An 18,360-nucleotide genomic window follows, 5' to 3' on the forward strand; every position below is an offset into this window, starting at 1 on the left:
TTTCATGGTGATTGGTGGTGTCACGGGGGGGGGTCTTCTCTTATTAGTGGCTGCACTCACCTGTGGGTAGTTGTCGTTTGGTTTGGATCGTGAGCAAGGGGAAGAAACCTTTTGATGATTGTACGATTCAGCGTCAAATCATCAACTGTGAGCGCAACGTGTACTGGACGTGAGAATAAAACAACCGTCGAACGTCGGCCAACTCTCGTTCCGAAGAAAACGAGAGAGAGAGAGAGAGCTGATCAGCCAAAGAAAGCGACAATGAATGACAAGTAAGTGCCTGTCATTTGCTTTCGCGATGGATGCGCCTCGAAAGACAGTCAAGCCAGTTGGGATTCGCCTCATCAATATTTCCACCCCCTTGTCTTATTTCAGTTGGACGCCACACTAAATCTTAAAAAAAACGTGTGCTGATTGGAGCGCGCACCCGATGTTCCCGGGCACGCGCACGTCGCCACGTCACGTTAGAAGCAACAAGGCTGCTTGGACTTTGGAGTCTCCATGTGAGCAAGAAACAAACCAGGATTTCCCTTTGGACTCGTTGATTTTTCTAGTGTGCTTTCATAAAATCATAAAACAAACATGCACAGTTCCATGTAAACGTTTAATTGGAATTAGCTTTGCGCTTAATTTTACAAATAGTTTAGTTAACATGAATAACAATGTGCATATGTGAGCTTTTTCTTTTCCTTTCGTCTTTCCCTTCAGGGTTCGCCACAGCGACTGGGTTGCCTCCATCTAACCCCGTCCTCCGCATCCTCGGCTCTCACGCCAACGACTTTCATGTCCTCTTTAACGACATCCATAAACCTCCTCGTTGGTCTTCCCTTTGACCTCTTGCCTGGCACTTGGAAACTCGGCATCCTTTTGCCAATATACTCACTCGCTTTTTCTGCGTCGATTCTATTCTTCTCAGGCCGTTCACAAAGAATCGTCTTGAACAAGAAGCGAAAGGCTCTTTCTTCAAACGCTGCTTCTCCTCAAACAACCGTGATGCAATTATTGAAAAGTAAATCCTGTAACCATTAAACATTGAATACTAAATTATTCCTAAAACACTTCAAAGAATCTTACACCGGTGCGCCACAGGCCACCCAATGAATCAAAGTTTCAGCTTAATGAATAATGGCATCAGAGGTAAGGCACCAGAACTTAGAAGGCAAAGAACAGGCACTGACATCGGAGTAACCGCGCCCGGAAATCACCAGTCGAAACTATCATGAACATGAAGTTGTTGTACTTCCCATATCGATTACGCACAACACGAGATGACACCGACAGTGTGTAGAGCGCCATTTCGCCACCGCCGCACTCTCTACAAACTGACCGCGCTTGTCTTCAGGAAGGCAGCGGTGACATAGACGCTGTCTCCTGGGCATATATCTTAAAAAGTCAAGTTGAATCAAAGATGGCAAAACTATCTCATGTGGTGACATCAGCAACTAAAGGCGACACAATCCAAAAAGGCGGCGTGAGTAATGGCACTCGAATGACATTGATCTCAATGTTGCCAGTGGTTAACTCCTGATTTGACAACACTGGTCGGAACGTCCCCGATTGCTTTTGTTTTTAGCTCCTCGTAGTGGGAAAATATGAGAGCCTTTGAAGCGAACAAAAAGGAAGTCACTGAAAACGGTCAGCTACAAGAAACAACAATCATGAAACCATCGGCTCGATTTATCGGGTTCACAAGGATCGATAACTCGCGAGGTGGTGGAGTACGACTGAGTGCGGTGTTTGTGTTGTGTCTGAGAATGTGAGGACCGCGACTTGTTTCTCCGATGGTCTTTATTTTGGTACTGGATGTGATCGGCTTGCAAGAATTTATCAGGGGTCCTTCAGTGGCCTGCGCGCGTGCTGATAACGATCCGCTTTACACGGGCCAACTCATCTGCTGTTTAACCTTTATTTTGATAATCGGCCGCACCATTTACACGTCAAGGCGCGATAGTGGTATTCACGCAGCGTTCTCGATTTGCGGCTTCTCATGCATCATCTCAAACTGACTGTTCTTCCAAATTTTATCAAAACAATTTGTACCATAATTTCATACAATCTCATAACTATATGGTTATACGTCTTAATTCTCATAAATCACCGTACTGTTAACAAGGAAACCGTAATATGCATCACGTTCAACGACAAAGACTGTCCTTCAACTAACTACAATGAAACAGGAGTGTTTTTAAATGTTTAAAATGTTTTGTCACTTACTAAAACTATTTAAATCCACTTCACTACAATTGGCTCAACCATTGACAATTTAAAGATGGGCAAATTATAGTTTATATAATATATATAGTATACAACCACTACAGAGGACTGAAAGTGCCAAAATTAAATAAATACACAATGAGATGTTTGTATTAAAATTGGCATTAATTAAATGTTTCATTTAATTGAATGTGAAATGTAATCAATAAAATTGTCCTTAATGAAATGATCAATGATTATATGTAAAAAGAAAAGTCTATTATTGTCTGTATTCAATTACTGATGTATTTCGTTTATTAAATGGTCCCGCGTTGCAGTGATTTATGTTTAATTTTATTTGTCAAACTCACCCATCAAAGTTACTGGGCGGAGCTAAACGCAGACGAACTCAAATCTTGTCTAAGCGGTTGCTTCCGACCACGGAGGACTTTCGTGAGCTCACTTGATTGAGCAGTCGAGGCTTGTATTTAGTTGTTTTGCTCGCGTATTCAAAACAATGTAGAGGTGAATCGTGACATTCAGTGAATCGGAGTATTTTTTTTCGTCATCCAACTTAAATGAGAGTGAGTGTCAATTAAGCGTGCTTCCATTTACGATGACCCGGGGCGTTTTATTGTGAAAAGCCACCCAGGAAGTACGTCGGTGGCACACTGCGGGCGACTTGTTTCTCTAGCTGACGTCTCACTGGTCAAATCCACCAGCAACAGCAACAGCAGCAGCGGCACGGAGCGAGCGAGCGAGCGAGCGAGCCGACCGCTGTTCCAGCTTCAGGCCGACTGTGCTCGTCCCTCGCCGGCCTGACAGATTGCGACGTGCCGCTGCCACCCGGGCCGCGAGGATGCACTGAGTGACGCCAGTGACGTGAGGCTTCGCACCTACCGCAAGACTCGCTCGAAGGGTCAGCGGGGACGCGAGAGCATCGCAACGGTACCACCCCCCCCCCCCCCCCTCCACAATGTCAGTGCCAAGGAGAGCCGACTGAAGTGCGTCTCCTCCCGGCCTTTTGCTGCGGGATGAGCAGGACCACCTGACCGCCCGGCCGGCGTGTACGTGCGCGGGGGGGCGGGGGGGGTGGTCCGGTAGGCGCTTGCGAGGACGCCTTGGCTTGGGATGCTTGCATGAGACTCCGACACTGGGCACGACTCTGCTCCGAGCAGGAGGAGGGGGAAGAAGAAGAAGAAGAAAAAGAGGGCGAGGTGCGGAGGAGAAGGAGAACAAGCGGCTCAAGACGGGCTCGCCTCTGGGAGAAGGATGTGAAGATGGGCCCGCTGGTGGCGCTCGTGTGGCTCTTGAGCGGCTTCGTGCACGGCGTGCACGCGCAGGGCGTGTACGGTAAGCTCGCCAACTCACACACGTGACCTTGCGATGATTGGTAGCGTACACGCGCGTGGAACAACAGGTAGACTGGCTGCGCGCGTGCACCTGTCACCACATTTCTCTTTGCAACGTCAGAGAGGGGAGCCTGGGGTCACGTGACGAGGCACTCGTTTTCCCGCGGGCAGGAAGCACCTGTCAAGGTCACCTGGTACATACCGGAAGCGGAGTGACACAGGACACAATTGGCCAGATGAGCACTTCCGGTGTGAGCTCATGTGACCCGCGTGGATTACGCGCTATCTTACATCACTCTCGTGTGTGCGGGGGTGTGTCGGTGTGTGTGTGTGTGTGTGGGGGGGGGGGGGGTAAGATTAGGCACGAACATCTGCGCCAATGTTTGGCCAATGACGCGCTCGCACAAGGCAGCAACAAGTCATCATCATCATCCATGGGCACATTAGCAGCTAAGCTAACAAGGCAGAATGCAACAACATGTCTTGAGTTGAATTTGTTGCGTGAAAACGCTTGCATCCTCTCAAATATTGTGACCCATAGAAATGAATGGAACGCAATTAATCCCTTTCAGCCCCCCCAAAATATCCCCTTTTTTTTCTTACATGTGTTTTCATAAACGTTACACTCACCACTGGATAAAAGCTAAAAGCCAAACTTGTCAATTGGCTGGCGAATTGAATTGGCTGTTATTCTAAAATTTGGTTAAAAAAAAAAAAGACTAACAGAAGATAATTTCATTCAAACATTCTCCCTCTACCCCTCCAAAAATCAGATGATTTTTATTTTTGGTAAGTTGTACAAAAGGATGAAATACCGTAAACCGGTCAAATGTTCCAAAAATTAACCAAAAAAATACAGAGCAATCGGTTATCGAAATTTTAATCAGCCAAATATTGGAATCGTCCGTATCAATCGTGGTCCAGTTATTCTGAACACGGAGATAACCCGCAAACACGAAAATTGCCATCACGAAACACAGCTGGAACCGATGTATTGTCCTCCCTTGTTCTTCTTCTGTGGTGTCTTTCGGCGGTTGGCAAAGCGCCTTCACGGCTCACTGGCGCCACCGACCGACAGTGTGCTTTCGTGGCCAGGAAACAAATGTGAACTGTTGGTGGCCGGTGTCGGTACTAGATCGGGACGGGTTGCGAGATGTGGACGGGGTCCTTCGGTGTTTTATTCTTGTATTTAGCGAATCAAAATACGCAAATAGACCAGCCGGGGGTAAAAACAAACACAGGCAAAGAAATCTATTTGAAAAATACGTGTTAAAGCGTGACGTCATCAGCAGACGCGAAGGCGACCGAAGGACTCCGCCCACAACTCGCAACCCGTCCCGATCTAGTACCGACAACGGATGTCGTGAAACTTGAAGACGCCATCTAGTGGCGAGGTTCTGAAGTGCACTCGTACCTTATATGCCTTTTGCATGTGTGTTAAGACGAACAAAAAGTGACAGCTTGTATCTTGAAACACTCGTATAACGCAAGTTTTTTTTTCTTTTTTTCTTTTATATCTGCAGTTGAGTCAATATCCAAAGGAAGTGATGAATGGACTCATTGAGCAGAAATATTTCCGTGTCGCTTCTGACTATTATGTTGGTAACCGATTTAATCTGTCAAGCCTTTTTTTTTTTTAATGTATTTTTTTTTCTATTATTCTATGAATCAGATGAGATTTCACTCCTTGACGCTTTATTTCAAACCACAACTTTATTTCAAGTTGCCAGTCCGGAAAATGCAGAAAAATAAATTGATGATTGACTTCCTTGGTCCTGAGCAAAAATGTTCATGATTGCTTTCCAAAGTAAAAGCAGACGTTCGCGAAAGTCTTATTGTCAACATTGGTCTGCTTTCACGGTGGACAAATTGCAGAAGATTGTATGGTTGAAATTCACGATTTGTTCGTCAGGCTTCACCAATGTGTATAAAATATCATTAGTAGGACACAGACACTCACACACACGCACACACACACACACACGAGTCATAGGAAACATCGTGCATCATGAAAACAAGAAAGGAGTGTGAGTCACATGCTTCTTCTGGATATCGTTGTACGTGACTTGACGTGTAAAGTCATCTGTGATTGGCTCACAGGTCATGTAGTGCTTCACATCGCAAACGTGGGATCAGCCACATCATCATCCTGTGATTGACAGCGCATCAGCGCTGGATTAGCTGTTCTCTGATAGGCCGGCCGCCCAATCAAATTTTGTTTGAGCGCGCACGTGTTCCATTCATCATTTGGTCTTTTGGTGGCTTCGTTACAGATGCATGAAAGTGTACGGCTGCCAGCCAATGGTGCGGCGGCGGTTATTTTTGTCCGGCCCACTGACTGACTGCGGCCCGCAAATAGAAAAATGAGAGGAAGCAAGTGTGTGAGTGCATGTGTGTGTGTGGGGGGGGGGGACCCAGGCATCTTACGTAACACCGCCACAAACCAAAGAGAACGTGTCACACCTTTCAGAGCCCAAAACAGCTGACCTGGGATCAGCACTTACGCACAAAACTATCGCCCACCTTCTGAATGGTGAACACACACGCGCACACACACGCACACGCACACCCCCACTGGGAAATGCTACATGAAGCCAAGTGCGCGTGCGCTGGCATGTATTTGATGACATCAGCAGTCAGAGGAGACTGAAAAAAAAATCCAAATCTTAAAATAGAAGAGGCAAAGTAGGACATCCTTGCACAGTAGCCCCCCCCCCTTCCTCCCCCCCCCACCTTCTTTCTTTCACTTTTACCTTCATCCTCGCAGCCTTACTTTCATCACGTCACAATTTAGTACCAGATGACTTGCATTTTCACATTGATGTGTCCTCACATTCACAGTGTCAGACCGAGGTCGGCGTGTGCGCGTGTGCGTGCGTGTTCCTTTACATTTGCGTTCAGCTTATGTCTATGCATGCGTGTGCGTTCCCGTGCGTGTTTTTTGTGCGTGTACGCGTGTGTTCTGGTGCGTGTTTGAGAGTGTATGTCCACTTCCACGCGTGTGCTTGCAATTGCGTGTTTGTGTGCCTGGTTCACGTGTGAGCGTCTGCTCATTTGAGTGTTTTTGTGTGTGCGTGCCTGTCCAGTTGTCATCACTTCCTGTTTCATGTCAAGTGGACTTTTTCCACCCGATGACGGCAAATGTCGCGAGGAGACAATTGGTGGGCGGAGTCATGTCGTTGATGTCATCACAATTCTTTTCTCCTCCCACAAGTTAGCTTGGCGTTGTTATAGCGCCTGGCAAAAAGCCAAAATCTGAACGTGACGTCAAGCGTTTCTGCGCTTATACGTTGAAAATGTGGCACGCAAAAAAAAAAGAAAATGTGGCACGCGTGTGTGTGTGCGTGTGCGTGTGTGTTCGGCAGCGCCACCTACAGTTCGCATCGTGCACTCGGGACAAGCTTGCAGCGTGGAGGAGGAACGACACAGCGAGCGAGTCTACACCATCAGAGAAGGAGAAACTCTGGAACTTGTCTGCCTGGTCAGCGGACACCCTCGACCGCAGGTCAGGCCGCCGATGTCTGCACAAATTAAGGAGGGGGGGGGGAACTCTCATTCAGCGTCCTCCATTTATGAAGTTCGGAGCGTGGCGACTTGATTGATTTCTTTTATTTTTTTTTATGTTGGTGGCGACACTTTGCGATGGAAATTTAAACTAAAACTGGGCTCCAACTTCCAGTCGGGAGGACGACGACCGTGATTGGATTTGCTAAGATTTCATCTTGGCCAAGTTGGCTTTCTCCCGTGTTGGCAGCGTGTTGCCGTCATAACTCGAGGTCTCATTTTACTCCTCTTGTTAGTACAGTTGTACGAGCGGGCGACAACAGATTTAGCCCCGCCCACCGAGAAATGGCCAGAAAGCACAGTTTACCAATTCCACGGTGCCAGTGAATCAGTTCAAAATGTTGCACCAGCTCGTGCCTTGCTTGCAACCTGCAATGAAAGGTCGTTGGCGCTTTGGCGGCCATGTTGTTGGGCTACCAACCGGGACTGCGGTGGGATTGTGTTGTCCACGGTCCAAAAATATCGTCAGACCAAAGTGGGACTGGAGTGGGCTCGCGTTCGCGCTTTTGTAAAATTCTCTCGCCGCTCTTCAGAACGCGTTGGAACCAATCCGCCAATCACGGGACGCTTGTTGCCCAACGTTGGGTTGCCTTTGACTCATCTTTGATTTCATTTTTCTGCTTCTGCCTTTCCGAGCCTTCTTTGCCTCTGCGGAAGCTAAAAATAGATCCGCTGTGGCATGCGCGCTCACACAGACACACACACGCAGAGTGTATGCGCACGCAGAAAAGATGATTTATTATTTTTTTTGTTTTAAGGTGAACTCAAAGTCAGCGATGACAGACGTGCCTCCTTTTCTATTTGGTCACTTCCTGTTTTGTGAACAGGTCCGCTGGACCAAAAGTGCAGGCGGAACCTCGGAGCGCCAAAGCAACTCTTGGGCACACAACGACACTTTAAAGATTGAAAGCATCGATCGCCACCAGGGGGGGCGCTACTACTGCAAGGCCGACAACGGCATGGGAACCCCCGCCATCCGATCCATACGAGTTGACGTATACTGTGAGGACACGCCCACACAACAATGTCGCTCTCACAAAAACTCTTCGCTGTGTCCTGCAGCGGCTTGTCGTCTAAGTGGTCCTTAAATGCATCGCGAGCGTTGCCTTCAGGGACGCTCAATGTCACGCAATGCACCCATGTGTGTGTTGGCAGTTCTGGATGAGCCGCTGATCACGGTGCACCAAAGCGTGGGCGACGCCAAGGAGCTCTTCTACTTCGAGAGGACGGTGTTCCTGCGTTGCGTGGCCTCGTCCAACCCGCCCGTGCACTACACCTGGAGGAGAGGTCGCCAGGTCCTGTCGCAGGGAGCGGACGCCGGACTGGACATCTACGAGCCCTTCTTCACACAGGTGCACACGCGCGCGCGCCAACTTCTGATGCCTCGCTCGCGCACTGACACGCGCGTGTTTCAGGGCGAGACGAAGATCCTGAAGGTGAAGAACCTCCGTCCTCAGGATTATGCCAACTACACGTGCATCGCTTCTGTCCGCAACATCTGCAATATTGATGACAAGATTGCACACTTCAGCCTCAACAACAGGACGGGTGTGTACGCGCGCGCACACGCACACGCACACGCACACGCACACGCACGCTCGGGAGGTGACATTGGGCGGGTGTGTTTTGTACGCCAGCCCCTCCCTCCATCAAGCTGCTCCTGGACGACCCGCTGGTGGTGAACCCGGGCGAGACGGTGACGCTGGTGTGCGTGGCGTCCAGCGGGGACCCCCCTCCCGCCCTCAGGTGGTTGCGTCCCGGCGGGGAGGCGCTCCCCAAGAGGAGCGTGACCAAGGGCGGCACCATCACCATTCCCGCCGTCACCTTCGACGATGGCGGCGCCTACAGTTGCCTGGCTGACAACAACGTGGGCAACGCCGCCAGGAAGTCGGCCAACGTCCTTGTTCGAGGTGCACGCCGCTACACGCGCGCACAAACGCACGCACGCACAGTTGAGAGGCATAAAGACGCACGCGCACGAGCGCGCACGCCTTTTGTTGTACCGCCGCTATTCAGCGGGAGGAGCTAATCGGGTGTGGGTGACGCAACTGTGGGCGTCTTGTCAAGTAAGAGCGTGCACGTTATGCAACACCATCAATTGACGCACACGCCAACACATTTTTTGCAGGCGTTTGCAACTATTTCTGTCCACATTCACAGCACGGACACCCAAATCTAGACGCATACACACGCGCACGAGCACATTGTGACCGCCCCCCCCCCCCCCCACTTCCTGTTTGTGACTACAAACCACGTCTGCGTTCAAATTCACAGGTTGCGCCCACCTTGCGGCGTGACTCGACCGCACAAAGGCGATTCGCAGGCGAGGTCCTTCGACGGCTTCAAAGGCTCCGCCTCCTGAAGCCCCCGCCGAGCGCATAAACTAAAGCTGTGGTGAATTTAGAAAATGAATTCGGACACCACGTGCGGGTCACGCGGTCAAAAAATCGGCTCGCGGAGGACCCGGCCGGTGAATTTGGACCGGGACCCGTCCCGCTTGACCGAGCGCATTCAAAACTCGTGACGCGACGCGCTTCCGTCTCTGGCAGGTTTGCGCAAAGCTCGCTTCTGGATCACACCGGATCCGTATCATAACGATGACCACATCCAAATCGGACGTGAGGTGAAGATCAGCTGCCAGGTGGAGGCCACGCCCCCGGAGGAGCTGCAATTCAGCTGGCTCAAGAACGGTCGGCCGCTGCGCAGCTCCGAGCGAATGGTCATCACCCATTCGGACGTGGAGATGTCGCCGGGCGTCACCAACCTGGACATCATCGACCTCAAGTTCACCGATTTCGGCACGTACACCTGCGTGGCGTCACTCAGGGACGGAGGAAGTCCCGAGATCAGCATTGACGTCAACATCTCGTCCACCACAGGTGAAGCGGGGGGGCGGGGCTTCGTGTAGTTGCCTGGATTTCATCCTCTGATGCTGTTGCAGTTCCGCCTGAGCTGACGGTGCCCAGGGGGCGCTCTCACATCATCGCGCAGGAGGGCGACGCGGTGGAGCTGCAGTGTTTGGTGTCGGGCAAACCCAAACCCGTCATCCTGTGGTCTCGAGTGGAGGACGGTCCTGCGGCGCCGGCGGGGGGGCCGGCCGTGGCGCCTCTGGTGGCCGAGGACGCCGTCCAGACGGAAAGCTACGACGGCGTGCTGAGGCTCGCCAACGTGACGCGGGAGATGGGCGGGACCTACCGTTGTCAGACCAGCCAGTACAACGGCTTCAACGTCAAACCGCGGCAGGCGCTCATACAGCTACTAGTGCAGTGTGGGTAACGCGCACCAAATGAATGAAAAATGATTTTTTTTTTTCGGTCGTGACGTCATTTTTGTCGTTGTCCTGCATGGTTGCCGTGGCGCCGCGCAGTCCCGCCCGTGGTGGAGCCGGCGTTCTCGGAGGTCCGGCAGGCTCTGGGTCGGGCGTTCTCGCTGACGTGCCGGCTGCTGCGCGCCCACCCGGCCCGCCTGCTGCGCTACGAGTGGAAGCTGGGCTCCCGCCTCCTGACGGTGGGCCAGTTGGACGAGCAGCGCGACGACACGCGCTACCAGGTCCGAGCGCTCAACCGCGAAGGATACGGCGAGTACACGTGTGACATCAGCAACGAGGCTGGAGCGGGCCGATGCACCTTCCTGGTCACGGGTGAGTCGCGTGATGGGATCCCGTTAATTTCGCTTCCTGTTCGCCAAACCGCTTGTGATTCAAGGCGCTTCTTGACTTAACGCTTCTTGTTTGTGACTCCGCCCACTTATCGTTTGATTCCAACCATCTTGTTGATGACTTTGCCAATGTAAGGCAAACTTTTGACCAACCTGACGCCTCGTTGACGAGGGCCTTCTTCACTCGCTGATGAGGAACATTCGCTTCTCTGAAAATATTGGAACAGAAGATCCGACATTTATCCGGAGAGGCTTAAGTGACACACACACACACATTCATCCGTTAAGTTGCGCCTCGCTGCGTGAGGATTTCAGTCGTTCGAATCAGAAGTAACGGCGTCTCTATGCGTCACATCTCAGGCAAGCCACCACCCCCCAGAACCAAACCGAACCCCCCCCGAACCTCCAGCCCACCCGCACGGCAAATGAAAGCTCTTTGCAGTTTGCCTGTCAGCATGCTGAGACACTTCCTGAGTTAAGCTTCTTAGCGCCGCGCACTGCAGCACAGCGCAGCTTCTTTGAAGAGGAAAAGCCATCTCAGCACTCGTGCAGGATGAAGGTCAGGAAGGTCACGATGCAAGATGAGGATGGCGACGCGGGACGTGGCGATCCAAGATGCAAGTCAAGATGGCCTTGATGCCGAGGTGGGGAAACAAAATGAAGCTCACATCCAGAATGACGGCTGCGACGATGCGAGGATGTCCGTGCTGGATGAAGGTCAAATTAAAGGATGTGATCATGATACTGCATGATGGTTCTGATGGTTCTGATTCCGGATGAAGGTCAATGGGGCAAGTTAGCGACCACGATGCGGAATCACGGCTGTAGGATGAAGGTCGAAATACAGTATGATGATGAGAATGATGGCGTTATGTTCCGTTGGTGCTCACGAAGCAGGAAGAAAGTCCAAAGACGTGCCGACGTTGACGGTGCTGGTGCTGCCATCGTGCAGAGTGATGGTCCCGACGCGCCACGGTCAAATATTGATGTCGCCTCGAGGCTCGTTTCCGCGACAGTCCCAATAAAAAAGGGACAGGAAGTTGAATGCCTTTTTGGGGACTGCCGTTGTCACCATGGCGACGGCCGAGTCGATCAATCACCGCCGTCCTTCCTCAGATTGTAATCCTCTCTCTTCCTCACGCGCGTTCGACACGTCTTGACCGACCGAAGCGTGCGCCCGTGTCAGCGTGTGTGTTTTGCCCGCGCCAGGGAAGGCGTACCCCCCCGAGTTCTATTACGACACACCCGGCGCCCTGTGGCAGAACCGGCCCCGCACGTACGGCTTCACGCTGCAGTGGACCCAGATGGAGCCCGCCGGCGTGGACCGCATCCTGGCCTACCGGCTGGGCATTCGCCAGGTGATGCGTCTGCGCACGCGACTACAATGCTAATGCTAATGCTAATGCTAACGCTAACGTGTGTGCGTGCGCCAGGTGGGGCAGGGCCGCTTGTGGGAGCAGCAGATCCCCATGGAGGCCAACATCCACAAGGGGCAGCTGCTGACCCACAACCTGACAGAACTGGTCAAGCCCGAGTCCTACCTGGTCCGCCTGACGCCCATCACGCGCTACGGCGAGGGCGACCCCACCGAGCGCGTCATCTCCTACAGCGGTACGTCCCGCTAGCGAGCGCGACAACGCCGTTTGTGTGTTTTGAAAAAAGTGCGCGGCTCTAACCACTGTTGCCTTTCCTCCGCAGCGCCGGTCAATCCTCACCTCAGTGAGTACTCCTTTGTAATCTGATTACAATCATCCAACACGCATTCACGATTGGTCGTTCGCAGTGTTTGGGGAGGCGCTTTTGGTATCGTTCCAGTTTTGTTTTATTGATTTTTATTGAGTTTGATTTCCAGTTGAAACCAGCCGTTGTCAACGTGTGGTACGTGGGCTCCCTCTAGTGGGACGCCAAGAAACAACCTATCCGCCGCGCCGGATGGATTTTACTGCTCATCTCATATTTCACCAAGACAATATGAAACACAATGTCGTGTGCGTGTGCGTGTGCGTGCGTGTGTGCGCAGGGGAGTTCCAGTGTGCTTTCGAGGACGAGGCCATGTGTCTCTTCTCTCAGGACAAAAGTGACGATTTTGACTGGACGCGCCACAACGCTGCCTCCCGTGATACCAAGTACACACCCAACACCGGACCCAGCGCCGATCGTCGGGGCTCCAAGCAAGGTCACGCTCATGCAAACAAACGCGCACGCACATGTGCGAACACACGCATTCACCCTTCGAAAGGATCCTAAAAGGGACGCGTCCATCCAAACTTTCTTTGTCTTTTCCGACATGGCGTCTTGAGACTTTTTGTCGGCCTCCTCTCAATTGACGTGTACCAAATTGCACGTTGCTAAGCGAGATTTCAAAGCACAGAAAAAAGAAATGTGAATGTGTGACGCTGTGTTGTGAAAGCGGATTAAGTGCATCGTCATAACAATACAAGTACTTTAATCTGACACGCGCGCACACGCGCACACTCAAATAATTCCCCATGTTGCCGTAAATCGTGCTGGCGCGAGCCCCGCCTGCTCTTTTCAATCCACTTTTCTAAACATGCACTTACGATGGCTGAGTCACGTGACACCAAAAGGCGGGAGGAAGATTCCGATGGACTTGCAGACCTTTTGGGATTTCATTCGCTTGCTTTGTCACGATGAACAATTCTGTTTTCATTTGACGACAAATGCACTTTTCCCAGCCCACCAGCGGGTGGCGCCAACAACCTTTCGGAACGTGTGTGCGCGCGTGAACTGACAATTATGAGAAATTGCATGCGCAATCATCATAACAAGCATTTGCTTGATATCGCAAATGAAGCGCGGTGATCGGTCGGCTGGCGTTAAACGGACACTGTGGCGTTCCGCAGGGTACTACGTTTACATTGAGACGTCCCGGCCCAGAATAGAAGGCGACAAGGCCCGCCTCCTGTCGCCCTTCTTCAACACGGGCTCCAAAGGTGGCGCCACCTACTGCCTGGCCTTCTACTACCACATGTACGGCAAGCACGTAGGTGAGTTAGCCTGCGGTGCGTTGGCGCGACGCCGGTGACGCTTCATGTCAACTTCCTGTTTTGGCCGTAGGAGCGCTCAGCATCTTCCTGCGGCAAAAAGGCACGTCAGACGCTTCTGTGTGGAGTCTGAGCGGTAACCAAGGCGACCGATGGCGCCGCGCCACCGTCAACATTCACCCCAGCGCTGACTTCCAGGTATTTTTTTCTCTCGAGGTGCATTCAATAGGAATATGTCGCAATTAAGTGCGTGGATAAAAGAAACGTGCAAAATGTAGTTATTTAAAAAATGCCATTAATAAATTAAGTCAATGGTCAAAAAGAAAATAGGTAGAATAAGTTACTTTTTACATCATGATTTAACACTATATATATATATATAAAACTCAGGTGATTAATCCATTTTTTAACTCAGTTAACTCAGTTTGATTTACTTCAAAAATAATTTGCATACTTAACAAATATTGTGCCGTGTTAGCTGTGCCTTTAGCACGTCTCAAAACAAAACGCACATTCAAAGACTGCACGTGCACTTTGGGGAAATGTTTTGGAGAAAAATGTCTGTAAAGCATTTAGATCGTATTCAAGAATCCAAAAATGCTATTAGAACAGTCTTTGAATTAAATATACTTTATATTTGGTGATTTGACATCACTTCCAAGATATTATTCAAGTAAATATCTGTTACAAGCTTTGCAAAAAGTAGTAGTTGAAAAATGTGATTAATCATGGAAATTAATATATGTATATGTATATTTGGGTTTTATCTTTTTTGTCTATTGATTTTACTTTCTATATTGTTTTGAAGAAAAAAAGTGCGGTTCAAACTGTCCATGTGATGTGTTTTAATGTTTTGTGATTTCCCGCAAATTTATGACACCATATGGAAAGTGCTTTGTTCCAGCTCCAGCTGCTATGGAATGCGCTCTCGAAATAAAGTTGGATTGTATCGTATAACGCACCCCCAGCTCCCCACCCTCCCGCAGGCTAACAGCTGTTGTGGTGTACGTCCATCAGGTGGTGCTGGAGGGGGTGCGCGGCGCCGGCATCGAGGGCGACATCGCCATCGACGATATCATCATCCAGGAGGGCCAATGCAAAGATCCGCCGTCCAACAGTGAGTCAGAGCGCCACTTCCTGTTTCGGTCTGCATGAGCGGACCGACTTCTATATCAGTGCTTCTCAATTATTTTTTGTGACGCAATTCACCCCCCCCCCCCCCCCCCACCACTCACTCTCTGCCGCAACTCTAAATAATATCATTTTCGTTGCAAAACAAACCTACACTGTCGCGTTATTACTCGCTGCACGCAATGGGCAAAGAAAGCGCCACTGCCAACTACTGGACTGGATGTGCAATTGCACTTTATTGTGGTCAAAAGCATGTTGACCAGGTTCACACGCGCCCCCCCTCAGCATCACTATTTGAAAAGCAATGTTCTATATGATGGACTAAGAATCGGCCCCTTTCGGCTGAGGCCAGGTGGCAGCCATCTTTTGTTGTCACTCTTCCGACGTTTGCTGCGTTTGGGCTAATTTGCATGTTTTCCGCCAGGATCCCTGAATGGAGAAATGAGAACTTCACTGTTTGAATTGTAAACGCTTCCTCCTGAAGTCACTATTGAGCTCGTCCGTCTCTCTCTCTCTCTTTTAGACCTGATCTCGCTCGCCCTGCCCCGCCTTCCTGGCAACTGGCTGCTGCACGTCACCCTAAGCTTGACTCTGATTGGCCGGCAGAGGTGACATCGCCATGGCGTTTGGCCCCGCCCGCCACCCCCCGGCCCTGTGTTTCACGTCGACGCCTAGGCGGCTGTTAGCTTAGCTTAGCATTCTTTCCAAGTTGTTTTGTAACAGCGACCCCGCTGACCCTTTGATCGAGGTGAACCTGTCAAACTTTAAAAAAAAAAAAAAAACACTCGTGTGCGTACACATAAAATAACACACTCAAGAACACGCCGAAATACAAGCACATAGAAACATGCATGCACAAAAGAAGATTCAGAACAGCAGAACAGACTTAAACTCTCACATGGGACATATAACACGCATACGGGACACACACGAGAGAAAACACACGCACGCATTGAGAACACACGAGCGCACACACACACACACCCATAATCATACGCGTACACAAACACACATTGACACGGACACAAATACATGAGTGTAATCGCAGACACACAAAAACGCAAATGCACATGCAAAAGTACACTTACACACAGTTGAATACACACACACACACACACACACCAACACGAGTGTGCACACATACAAACATGTGCATGCACAAACAAGTACATGTACACACACACACACACACACACACACACACCTGATTGTGGGGGTCGGATGCATTTTTGTTGCTTTGTTGTTCATCCGCCATGACACTCAAGTGCCTTGAGACTGAGCAGGAGTTGGCCGTTGTCACGGCAACGGGAGGAGCGAGGCCGGCGAGAAAAGGACGATTCCCAAAACGAGACTTCCCGATTGGTCGGATGTTCCCAAAGTGGGCGTGGCCGAAGGGGTGATGGCTTTCCTCGGCAATAAAGTCCACAATGTGGAGTTTATTTTTCAAACAAGCACAACAAAGACAGACGCTGGAAATATTTCCCCCCGCCAGAGGCGAGCGAACGTCGACTTCCTGTCTTGGCGAGAAGTAGCCGAGCGATGAAGATGACATTGGCGAGGACGGCTCGCTTTTGGCGACTCTTTTCCTTCCCTCAGCATGTTTGACAGACACAATGTTGGACTGGAGACAATAAAAACGATTTTTGTCATGTTAAGGCGATGATGTCATCACTTTGGTGCCTTCTGAAAACTCTCAAGAGGGAGCTGTTACCATTTATCACCACTAGGGGGTGCGAATTGCTGACTGATGTGAAAAACGATGTCAATTCTGACGTGATTCCATTTGTGGACTTGGAGAAGGCGTTCGACCGTGCACCTATCGGACGACCGCGTGCCGGCCGTTCGATCCCCGCGCGACCGCCGTCTGAGTTTGGTCCGCATTTACTACATTTACAGTAAGTCGGATTTGTTTCCGGTGAGGGCTGACTCCGCCAAAGCTGACCTTTGTCTCCGTTTCTTTTCATAACTTTTACGGACAGAATTTCGAGGTGTTGCGGCGATCCGGTTTGGCGGCCTCAGTATCACATGCCTGCTTTTTGCAGATGCTGATGTGCTACTTTTGGCTTCTTCAAGCCGTGATCGCCAACTCTCACTGTCGTGGATGGCAGCCGAGCGGGATGAAATTCAGCACCTCCAAATCTGTCGGAAAAGGATGGAGTGCCCGCTCCAAGCGGAGGACTTTGAGTATTTTGGGGTCTTGTTCACGAGATGGGCGGGCCGATCGGTGCGGCGTCCGCCGTGACGCGGACGCTGTATCGGTCCGTCGTGGCGAAGCTCTCGATTTATCGGTCAGTCTACGTTCCTACCCTCACCTTTGGTCACGAGCTGTGGGTCGCGACCGAAACAACAAGATCTCGGATACAAGCGGCCGAAATGAGTTTCCTCCGCAGACCTTTTGGGCTCTCCCTTCGAGATGAGGAGAGAAGCTCGGGCCCGAGTCGAGCCAGCTGAGGTGGCTCGGGCATCTTGTCAGGACGCCTCCCCGGTGAGGTGTTGCGGGCATGTCCCACCGGCAGGAGGCCCCCGAGGACCACCCAGGACACGCTGGAGAGACTCACGGCTGGCTTTGGGAACGTCTCCGGATCGTTCCGGAAGAGTTGAACGAAGCGAGACTCCAATAAGCGGAAGACAATGGATGGATGGACATTATTACGTGATTCATTTGTCCTTTTAGCGAGGGCCTCTCTTGGCATGTTTGATTACTTTTTTGAATCAGAAATCTTTTTCAACACTAGTTTTTTTTCACGCTATTATAGAGGAACGGTGTGGTTACACCAAAGCAAGTCCGGCAGTCACCAGAAATGGAGGACGTTGCTATGTTTGGTTTTACGGAATACGTTTGACACTCGCGACACAAGACAACTTGATTTACAAAGCGCATTTCACGTGATACTAAACTTTGTTGGTAATTCTCCTTTTCACATTTTTACATCACTTCAATTATGTTACGTAAATTTCATGGGCGGGCTCACATGCAGCGGTCGTGGCTTCGATTGTGGAGTTTGCATGTTCTCCCCGTGCCGGCGTGGCTTTCCTCCGGGTACTCTGTTTTCCTCCCACATTCCAAAAACATGCACGGCAGGTCGATTGACGCTCGAAATGGCCCCTCGCTATGAGCGTGAGGGCGGATGGCCGGTCGTTCGTCTCTGTGTGCCCTGCGATTGGCTGGCGACCCGTTCAGGGTGTTAGCCCCGCCTACTGCCCGAAGGCTCCAGCACCCCCCGCGACCCGCGTGAGGAGAAGCGGTACAAGTAATGGAGGAATTTTGAAGGGCATTTGAGTTGCAATGAATTCATTTTTAAGATGCGATTAATTCAAATAAAATGTTGAATCGTTTCAATCAGATTGTTGCCACACTAAAAAAAAGAACATTTCTCAAACACGTTTTAACGTGATCCACGTTTGGTGAAAAACAAAGCAATTGCTTACGGTTCCAGTCACTTGTGGACTTTCATCTT

The 18,360-nt window shown here is 50.6% G+C and overlaps 1 protein-coding gene across 4 annotated transcripts; it reads left to right on the forward strand.

The window, feature by feature from the left end:
• Positions 1-2,865: 2,865 nt before the first annotated feature.
• LOC148342532 (MAM domain-containing glycosylphosphatidylinositol anchor protein 2-like) lies at positions 2,866-16,993 on the forward strand. 4 transcript variants are annotated; one of them, XM_088308726.1, is made up of 17 exons: positions 2,868-3,546; positions 6,911-7,050; positions 7,937-8,111; positions 8,265-8,461; positions 8,525-8,657; positions 8,747-9,019; positions 9,659-9,988; positions 10,051-10,377; positions 10,477-10,749; positions 11,976-12,124; positions 12,200-12,377; positions 12,465-12,485; positions 12,787-12,942; positions 13,631-13,774; positions 13,845-13,969; positions 14,789-14,888; positions 15,426-16,991. In XM_088308726.1, the coding sequence occupies exons 1-17, from the start codon at positions 3,333-3,335 to the stop codon at positions 15,512-15,514; spliced, it is 3,024 nt and encodes a 1,007-aa protein (XP_088164852.1). In that variant the 5' UTR covers positions 2,868-3,332; the 3' UTR covers positions 15,515-16,991. The 4 variants fall into 4 exon arrangements, 2 of the variants coding, with proteins under 2 accessions (XP_088164842.1, XP_088164852.1); XM_088308716.1 differs by having other exon boundaries at positions 2,866-3,546; positions 8,265-8,657; positions 15,426-16,993; XR_015845792.1 differs by lacking the exon at positions 15,426-16,991 and having other exon boundaries at positions 2,867-3,546; positions 13,631-13,770.
• Positions 16,994-18,360: the final 1,367 nt, after the last annotated feature.

The sequence above is a fragment of the Idiotropiscis lumnitzeri genome, chromosome 1, assembly GCF_059441095.1.
Source record: "Idiotropiscis lumnitzeri isolate Australia: NSW breed Sydney's pygmy pipehorse chromosome 1, RoL_Ilum_1.0, whole genome shotgun sequence".
NCBI lineage: Eukaryota > Metazoa > Chordata > Actinopteri > Syngnathiformes > Syngnathidae > Idiotropiscis > Idiotropiscis lumnitzeri.

What these genes read in the sequence shown, in the direction of transcription:
- LOC148342532 (XM_088308716.1), top strand. Translation starts at nt 3,333, where the DNA reads ATGAGACTCCGACACTGGGCACGACTCTGCTCCGAGCAGGAGGAGGGG. An exon ending in GCACGCGCAGGGCGTGTACG is followed by an intron (nt 3,547 to 6,910) that starts GTAAGCTCGCCA and finishes TGTGTTCGGCAG; the next exon opens with CGCCACCTACAGTTCGCATC. An exon ending in GCGCGTCATCTCCTACAGCG is followed by an intron (nt 12,378 to 12,464) that starts GTACGTCCCGCT and finishes TTTCCTCCGCAG; the next exon opens with CGCCGGTCAATCCTCACCTC.